Source organism: Lytechinus pictus, unplaced genomic scaffold (assembly GCF_037042905.1).
Source record: "Lytechinus pictus isolate F3 Inbred unplaced genomic scaffold, Lp3.0 scaffold_20, whole genome shotgun sequence".
Taxonomy (NCBI): Eukaryota; Metazoa; Echinodermata; class Echinoidea; order Temnopleuroida; family Toxopneustidae; genus Lytechinus; species Lytechinus pictus.
In genome coordinates, this window is record NW_026974141.1 from 8,535,275 (window position 1) to 8,545,590 (window position 10,316).

Genomic DNA, 10,316 nt, shown 5'->3' on the forward strand with positions numbered 1-10,316 from the left:
GTAGGGACTATAACATGAACTATTGATGCACTTCGTGCCCGCATTTTTGAGAATTTGCATGATCGAATCGTGCAAATACGAAAACCAATACCTGTACAAGTGCTATCCTACATGTCCGGACGTCCTAGCGCGAAGCGCAACCTTATTTGTTTTATACACTGGCCTGAAAAAGGTCGCATTTCTGGTAAGCTCGATCTCACTGTGGAATACTGTGAGTGCTAAGCGCGAATTAAAATCGAATATTGAGACTTAAAAGACACCTCTACTATTACGAAATGCACTTAAAGGGATACTCCGGGCTAAAAATATTTATATCGAAATAAATAGAGTAAAATCCGAAGAGCAAAATGCTGAAAATTTCATCAAAATCGGATAAAAAATAAAGAAGTTATTAAAATTTAAATTCTAGCAATATTTTGTTTTTGTTATATGCACGTCATCATGAATATTCATTAGGTGGGCTGATGATGTCACATCCCACTTTTTTTCTTGTGTTATTACATGGAATCACAATTATTTCATTTTTTCATACACGTGTAAATGATGTGTCTGCGTTATAATTAAATAAGTTGCAGCAATGGATAACTATAAATGCACTTAATCAGTTGTCAATCCAATTGTTTAATTCTTGGTAGAAAAATGTCGAATAAACCTGATTTCATATAATAAAATACATAAGAACAAATGGGGATATAATATCATCAGTTTGCTCATTGAATATTCATGAAGACATGCCAAGAACTGTTTCACCGGAATGATGCAAGTCTTTAAAATTCAATTCAATGTTTGATAAAATCAGCTCCAGTCTATCTTCAACAATTAATATCAGAATACTCACCCTCCCGCAACTTGCGCTCATGCAAAAAATCACTCTTAAAAGTTCCTGCCATCAACACCCAGTCTCATGGTTCCCGATCTTTTTGTTCAGCATCCCCTCAACTTTGGAACAATCTTCCTCAGAGCATAAAACAAGCAGACTCAACGGACAAATTCAAATCAATGTTAAAAACTCATCTTTTCGTTAAATAGATCGTCCTAGCATATGCGGCTTCAACTGTCTACTTTCAACTGTTAACATGTATAATTTGATTTTAGCTGAAATTTCTTGTCTTCCTATGTATTTTCCCTAAGCGCTTAGAGACATTCTTTGTGATAAGCGCTATATAAATGATGTTAATTATTATTATTATTTATAACTTTGTAATTTGTTATCCGATTTTGATGAAATTTTCTGCATTTTGCTCCGTGAATTTTACTCTATTTATTGAGATATGAATATCTTCAGCCTGGAGTGATTTTGCAGTGCTTTATAACACAAACCCATCTATTGAAAAGTAATATCTCTCGAAATTTACAGCGAAAGTGCTTGTTTGTCGCTGCATAAATGAAAGGGTTGATCATGGAGTTACCCCACACAAGTGCATTCGTGATCTCCCAGTTCAGGTATGACACGCACTTGTGGCCGCAAATTGCAAACATGGCACTTGAGATCTGAAAAGGCACCCAACATACAAGGAAACAGCCAGTCAGTATAGCAAGGACTACTGCGGATTTCCGATGCCTGGTCAATCTTGGTCTATCAGGTTCGATGCGGTTTCGGGTTGCTCTGCAAGGCACATTTTCCTCTGGGTGAGGCCCTGTAAGTAACCAAAGGGGCAATGGAACATTTTTAGGTGTAGCATTCAAAGAATTCTGCTGGTTCAGGCTTTGTCGGATCCCAGGAGCCCGTTCTTCACATTCTGAGTACTCTATGGTGGGCCTTTCAAGTGGGTGACCGTGACCAGGTCCTATTTTGCCCCTAGATCTTCTCTTGATATTCTTATAAATCGCTATATTTATGCTAACAATGAGCGTGAACGGAATGAAAAATTCCAATATATTGACTACCAGGGTAACAATAACATTGGAAGTGAATTCAAGCTCGCAGTTATACGTGTAGTCAATGGTGTACTGTCCTGTCAACGGACTAAAGCCGAACGCCAGGAACGAGTAGCCCAGAATAACGCAGGTCCACATGGATAGGATCATCAATCCAACTCGCTTCTTCGTCCGAAACACCCGCTGTGTGACGGCCGATGAGAACAAGCAGTAACGGTTCCAGCTTATCATCAAGAGGGTTAGGGCGGACATTGTCGTTACGGTGTAGTCAACTATCAACCACACTTTGCAAATGATCTCACCGTGGACCCACGTATCCTTGATGAGCCAGGAGATCATGACGGGCCACATAAATGCGCCGACAATGAAGTCCGTGATGGCGAGGTTCAGGATGAATATATTCGCTACCTTCAAACGGATGCAGCGATCTTGAATGTATGCCACAATTACCAGCAAGTTTCCGACGACTGTTACTGAAATGATGAGAGAAATTACTAGAGGAACGATCACAAGCCACGTTGTTGAGTATGGGTACACGTACGAATTTGAGCTGTTGAACTCTGTCTTAGTTAAGTTCTCCATGGTTTTAGAGCTACAAGATTGTCAATCATCCTGTTGTTTTGATCCACCTGTTCTACCATGGAAGTCACATCAAAAGTCAATAAAACATGATATCGTATACATGCCCAAGGAATAGCATGCACATCATCTATTTTATATTCTCTATGTGAAGTAAATGGTCTCGTAAAGGGTGAAAAGCTACTTCATGGGTACATAATAATTATGTGACTGGTCAAAAGGAGTCATCATCATCTGAAAACGGTGGTTAAGCGTCCCAGCATTACTCTATACCTGGGGTAGGTTGTGCTAGTTCCGAACTGTATGAGACACCCATGCAAGTCGCATAAAATCTTCGTACTGTCAACTCCAGAGATCAACTTTGATCTTAAAAGAGTTTCATCGTTCTATTCTGCGAAACGTTGTCATGTTTCCTATCTGCATGGTCAGAAGAAGGGAAAAAAAAGGAAAGAACATGAAATGAAAAAGTTAATATCGAAGATAGAATCAGAAATTAAAAAGAGTGAATGAAAATAATAAGTTTATTATAAAACGTTCAATATAGTCGGCCCTTATCATTGGCGGCGGAAGCCAAAAAATTAAGGGGGGGGGGGTCCACCTGAAATTTTGGGATGGACACAGGTAAAAATTTGACAAGCGAAAAAAAAAGGTTATCAACCTAAATTTTAGGGGGGACAACAAATTTTTTTGACAAGCAAAAAAATAAAAAAATAAAAAAGGTTATCAACAAACAATTTAGGGGGGGGGGGGGTCGTCCCCCCACCTCAAATTTAGGGGGGACAGGTCCCCCCCCCGCTTCCGCCGCCTATGGCCCTTATACCTATAATTTGAAGTTTTGGGGACAAAGTTTACAAAAGCACAAAACTTTCCCCAAGTATTTCAAAAGTCAATCGCTTAATTTTTTCCACAGGACATGACATTCAAAATCAATTGTTCCTGAAAATATGCGAATTTATGAATTAAGCAGTATTCCAATGGAATAACAAATATCATAAAATGGGTCCACTGATGTAGGCCTAGCCAATGTGAGTGCGTATACAAGTCTCGGATTCACGTTCAACTAGGCAACCTCTCGGCCGTGCATTTTTTGTGCAGCACTATGCATTATGGGTGCATCATTTTACCAAAAGCATGTAAAAACTGAGACGCCATCTAAAATACGAGTTCTTTCAAAGGAAAGGCAATCGGTGTCGGCGCTTTACTTAGGCGCGCATATACGCCAGTGATGTTATACAAGCAAGCGAAAAGGTTGTGACCTCTTCGTCTGTGCGATCCCTCGAAAATTTGGAGCGATTCGAACAACCAATCCACTATAAATTTCCACTGCCGACCCGTTTAACAGAACAAGCAATGCGCATTATTAAATTCATGATGTTATTGACGATGCCGGCATCTCGCGGGTCTTCGCAATAACATGCAAAAACACTTGGCGCAAACGAATAGTGCTTTCGCACATTACCCTCGAACGCGCTGCATCGCAACAACACATTCATATTGTGCATTATTTTGTAATATTAAAATGCCTGAAAGGGAATGGTACTTTTTGAACACCTCTGTCACATTAATGCATTCAAATTTTCCGACAAAACATTCTAGTGAAAATCAAATCACTTGTAGCATGGGTTTGTGATTTAGGACCAATTCGGGAGCAACAAGTGAGGTACAAAGGTGTTCTCTCTTAACCTAGGTATACCCCAGGGGACCAAGCTGGGCCCTGTGGTGTTCTCTGATATGATCAATGATGCGATGTGCCATAAAGATGACCATATGCGACCACTGACATCAGCAGCTTTGCGAGTGTTTTTTTTCTGTAACGCTCGTGCATCGGATCGGCCATTTTTTTTTACTGAGTAGAGCGACTTTATTGAAGCTATTGACCATGCACACGGGATATGCATGTGCGTGGACTAGAAGTCTATGCATAGGCGGATCCAGGGGGCGGGGAAGGGGGGCCCGCCTCACTATTGGCGGAGCAAAAAAAGAAAAAAGGGGGAAAGAAAGAGAAAAAAAAAGAAAAGAAAGGGAAAGACAGAAGGATAAAAAAGAAGAACAAAATCAGAGGAGAATGACCGGTGAATAAAATAAGGTCAGCATGGTTAGGGGAAGACTTGGAAAATTAAAACAAAATGTTATATGTCACAATATAATTTTTTTGCTCGCGCTTCGCGCTCGCATTGCCTGTTTGATGAGATAGTATCTTGCTCAATATCAAGTTTTAAAGTCAATACACAAAACATATTTCAGTTCGTACATCGAGCTTTCCTTATTCTATTTGATTAACAAATTCATTAAAAAAAATGTGCACTGTAAAATGGCCGTTATATGGTCTGAATTTCAACATTTTTTCCTCGCACTACGCGCTTGCATTATTCGATATGCCAATTAAGTACCTTCGTGTGTTCCATAAAATTTGAAAAATTCCCTTTTCAGGTCAAAACGTATCAGCCGGTATCAGCTAAAGCCGCGCGCTCGCATTTCGATTGGTAAGTTATATCTACCTCTATTAATTCTATAGCAAAGTACTTAAAATGCCTTTTTAATATGTTTATCAAACATTTCGACTCGCGATTTGCGCTTGCATTAATATCTAAAAATATATTAACCCATGCATCCTATTCCTAATTATAAAAGTGCTTAAAATGTCAAGTTTTCAAGCCCTGATATTAACAAATTTCGCGCATTCGTTAGGCTTCATAAGATAATAACTTTTCCATGAATTATTCCTAACAAGTGAATTGTCCCCATTTTTCAGAATGGAATATCAACAAATTTCATCTCGCGCATGGGAATAGGAATAGGAAGATAGTCCTTAAAATGTCCCGGTCCTGGGTCAAAATAATAATTAAACAAAAATCAGCTTGCGCTTCGCACTCACATCATTTATTAAGTGCGATCCACACCAACTTTGAGCGACCGATCGGGGAAATATGGGTGAAACAAATTCGCCCCCCCCCCCCTATTGGCGAAGGCGAATGCATATCATAGAGGTGGCAAAACTCATACACGCAACTGCGCTGTGCTGATCATGTAAACCGGCCGCCATTACCAAACCGTGAAACTGTGCCTGCCCAGTCGCGAAATTATTTTTCCCACCGGAGTTCCGAACCCCGATATGAATATTCATGACTTGAGTCTCCGGAATAAGAGTACGTATGAGCGTGGACGAGGCTGCTAATTCATTCGTGGCAACGTGAACCACAATTAATTTGGTAAAGATAGAGTCCACGCGCGTGCGTACTCTTATTCTGGAGACTCAAGTCATGAATATTCATATCGCGGTCCGTAACCTTTGTGGGAAAAATAATTTCGGGATATCAAAAAGTCTGATCGGAAAGCCTTGGTAAAAGCCTAACTAAAAAAAATGAAAAAAAAACTCGGCTGCCAGTTTTTCATCCAGTGATTGATTCACAAAAGCAAGAAACAAAACATTGGTAACGTATCTTTTCAGTATTTGATCCGATAATCAGTAACATCACAAGAAAGCGTATAACATAAGGAAATAGTGGGCCATCGATAAAAGCAATATTTTTAGACCTAGTAAAATGCTAAAAATCTCGACAACATTTTTCAACCAAATCGGTGGACGTTTGTACCAATGGGCGCACGCACAAACGGTTTACTGTCGGTGAATGGGAATGACAGTAACAGTCATGAAGAGAATAAATAATTATGTATGACAGAAAAGAAGAAAGGAACATAATGGACAGATTAAAACAAAATCCGTTCGCGCTTCGTGCTCGCATTGCTTAATAATAATTTGGATACATACCTTGTCCATTATGAGTATTTACGGCGCTTCAGATGTCCCGTTTTCAAAATCAAAGCACTCCAGCAGATGATGGCGGAGCAATAGTCATGGGAGTCATGGTACCAACTTTATATATCAACTGATTACAGAGATCGGCGAAACACAAAGGTTCAGTCACCGCGCTTGATAATTATTGATGGGGGGGGGGGGGGGGGGGGAGTATAGCCATGACGTAGGTAACTTTTGACCAACCCTAAGCAAGAGTCTTAATACGTGGAATAAAATCAGGATTATACATGGGGCCTTTAGAAAAAAAACTCTAAAAATAATGCAGTATTTTAATTTTCTTTTCAGAAAACTAATGATGTAATACAAATAAATCATCTCTGATATTTCGATCCTTAAGTTAGTCTTATCACGAGTAAGAAACATAATGTTTAGACATCTTTCAAACTAACCATATAGTTTGAATCCATTTTGATATCAAAATATTGTTCGGGCCGATTGGAAATGCAGACGCATATGGCTCCATGCAACTTGTCGATCTAATTACAAGAAACCACAAATTGTTTTTTATAATTGACACTTAGGCGTGATTATTGTGTGACAAGCAATTTTTCATTGCCAATGATGAAAATATTTAATCAGTTTTTAAAACACCCAGACTAGTGATATATGCGTCTGCATTTCCAATCGGCCCGAACAATATTTTGATATCAAAATGGATTCAAACTATATGGTTAGTTTGAAAGAAGTCTAAACATTATGTTTCTTACTCGTGATAAGACTAACTTAAGGATCGAAATAACAGAGATTATTTATTCGTAGGCCTTAAATTGTGATGCTTCCGTCGCCAATGTATCCCAACCCCTCTCGGAAACGTGTAGGGGAATTGTATCAGTGGTCGGAGTTCATCGACCGTGTTTCGTCGGTCTGCTTTAATCCTTCTGTATCATTTACTTCTTGGTATTAGTGTCCGCCGTTTTTTAAAACTCTTTTAATGTTTCCTTCTTATCATGGAGGTAAGAAGGAAACATTAAAAGAGTTTTAAAAAACGGCGGACACTAATACCAAGAAGTAAATGATACAGAAGGATTAAAGCAGACCGACGAAACACGGTCGATGAACTCCGACCACTGATACAATTCCCCTACACGTTTCCGAGAGGGGTTGGGATACATTGGCGACGGAAGCATCACAATTTAAGGCCTACGAATAAATAACCTCTGTTATTTCAATCTTAAAGTTAGTCTTATCACGAGTAAGAAACATAATGTTTAGACATCTTTCAAACTAACCATATAGTTTGAATCCATTTTGATATAAAAATATTGTTCGGGCCGATTGGAAATGCAGACGCATCTATATCACTAGTCTGGGTGTTTTTAAAACTGATTGAATATTTTTATCATTGGCACTGAAATAATCACGCCTTAGTGTCAATCATAAAAAACAATTAAAAAGAATTGTGCTTTCTTGTAAGTAGATCGACAAGTTGCAAGGAGGTAAGAAGGAAACATTAAAACAGTTTTAAAAAATGGCGGGCACTAATACAAAGAAGTAAATGATACAGAAGGATTAAAGCAGACCGACGAAACACTGTCGATGAACTCCGACCACTGATACAATGCCCCTACGTGTTTCGGAGAGGGGTTGGGATACATTGGCGGCGGAAGCATCAAAATCTAAAATCTAACGGGGGACGAAAAAAAAAAGTTTTCACCCATACATGTTTCAGTCAGCCTCTAAAAGCTGATTCTGTTTTTCTTTTTTTTTGTTTAGGGGTAGTCCCCACTAAAGTCTGAAGTTTTCTGTACATCTAATGTTTTTTTTTCTTACAAACAAGATGAGATATTTAATAAGGCAGGCGCGTAACCCGCGGGATTTTGCGCCTCATGGGCCAGCCCAGACCTAATTTTGGTGCCCCTGTGTACCTTTAGAAAAATGGCGCCCCCCGTAAATATGAATCATGAACAGGATGGGTATCCACATAAACATTTCATGCTTGCGCGAAGCGCGAGCTGAAAATTTTTGATATTCCGACACAAAACTGGATATTCTAGGCATCTTTAAAAAAAACCATGAACATGATGGGTATCTGTCTATGCAATTGATTTGACAAAATTTTGATATTTCTACCCAAAACTTTAGATTTTAAAGGTATTGTTTAACTTTGTGAGCAGCCAATTTAAAAAAAAATATCAAACCAAGATGAAACATGTGTACAAGTGCATGTATTAGAACTAATAAACCCTGAAAACAAATATTATTGAGAATGAAAAGCTAAAACTACAAGGCAAACCCTGATTTTGTAAATAGGCGTCTTATAGACGCCTAAATAGTACACATAAGTGTATGGGATGAAATTAAGATGGTGTTTTCGGTCACTTTATATTTCAATTTTTGAAGCACTAAATAATTTTTTTCGAACGCAATTTTTTCTGGGCTTCATTTTTGTAACATATCACAGACACAGGTGACAAGTGTGACCTTCTAGCTCAGATTTTTAAAAAGTCAAACCAATGTTAACCAATCACTTTAAGCACTTTTGGTAATCATGAACAGGATCGGTGCCTAAACCATTTTATCCGAGCGCGTAGCGCGACCTAATTTATATTATATATATATATATTTAGTGCCAAAACCAAACGTTCTAAGCAATTTTGTAGCCATGAATAGTATGGATATTGATCTATACAACTGATGCATACGCGAAGCGCGAGCTGAAAATTTTTGATATTCTGACCTAAAATTTGGACATTCTAAGCACTTGTGGTAATCATGAAAAAGATGGGTATCTATCTAAACAACCGATGCGAGCGTGAAGCGCGAGCTAAAAAACGTAATGTTCCGACCAAAACATTATATTTTAAGCACTTTTTGTCATCATGAACAGGGTGGGTATATCTATCTCAACGTTTTATGCGGATGGAAAGAGCGAGCGAAATTTAAATTTTTATGTAATGACCCAATTTTTTTTCATTTTCCAATTATTCCCCTCCCCTTATTTTATTCACTTTTCTGTTTATTCTTATCATGCTGTAATTCATCTCTTCTGCCTCCCCCCCCCCCCCAATTTTTCCACCCGCGGCGGGTGGGGTCAAGGGAGCCCGGCCTGGACATTCAGAATTTTGATATTTCCAAAAGGCATTTTGTAAAAAAAAATTATTAATATAATAATAATAATATAAGGTATTTATATTGCGCACATATCCACCTTGATAGGTGCTCAAGGCGCTCCTATATTACCCGGCTAAGCTAGGCGTTCATAGCGCACACAGCTTCTTGAGGAAATACTTCCTACCGGTACCCATTTACCTCACCTGGGTTGAGTGCAGCACATTGTGGATCAGTTTCTTGCTGAAGGAAATTACGCCATGGCTGGGATTCGAACCCACGACCCTCTGTTTCAAAGTCCGGAGACTAATCCACTGGGCCACAACGCTCCACGGATATGAATATGAAATCAACTTCCTCAAATTGTCAAGTTAATCTCGTTAGAATATTTTTTGTTTGAAAATATAAGACCAGGCAACAGCCAATAACAGTGTTCAAATCAAATCGTTGGATGGTAAAGATATATATGATACCCGTTGTTGTGTGACCCTTGTGGTATAAGTTGGTGAAACATGAATAACTTATCACATATCTTTATCATCCAAAGATGAATCCTTTGATTTTATATCTAATATATATGGGATAGCTTGAACCTAGATCACTATTGGCACTCGGGTGGTCTAGTGGTGATTACACTGGTCTAGTAATCCAGAGGTCGTGGGTTCGAATCCCACCCCGTATGCCTATGCTATTTTTCCCTAGACAGGCACCACGTTGCAGTTGTGAATCCTTTGATTTGAACACTGTTATTGGTTAGTAAATAAAGAGGCTCAATAGGAGGAAATTATAATTTGTAAACAAATTTTCGGCATTAGTCCTATGTGTTTAAGATCGCATGGTCGATCTGTAATGAAAATCATAAGTCAGAAATAATTGGAGCCAGTGGGATTCGAACCTGCCATCTACTGCTTTTCGGGCAGCGACGAAACCACCAGGCTATTCTGGTTCACGGCTAAATCACGATGAACTGGAATTCAAATACCCTCGACCCTCT

At 38.9% G+C, this 10,316-nt stretch overlaps 1 protein-coding gene and 1 non-coding gene across 2 annotated transcripts; one reads left to right on the forward strand and one right to left on the reverse strand.

Moving 5' to 3' along the window:
• Positions 1-1,281: 1,281 nt before the first annotated feature.
• LOC129282825 (histamine H3 receptor-like) lies at positions 1,282-2,549 on the reverse strand. Its single transcript, XM_054918686.2, has one exon. It carries the CDS (start codon positions 2,458-2,460, stop codon positions 1,282-1,284), a length of 1,179 nt encoding a protein of 392 aa, XP_054774661.2. The 5' UTR covers positions 2,461-2,549.
• A 7,382-nt stretch (positions 2,550-9,931) lies between these two features.
• On the forward strand, positions 9,932-10,004 carry TRNAT-AGU (transfer RNA threonine (anticodon AGU)). The gene has a single exon. It is a non-coding gene; the product is annotated as a tRNA-Thr (tRNA).
• The last annotated feature ends 312 nt before the right edge of the window (positions 10,005-10,316 follow it).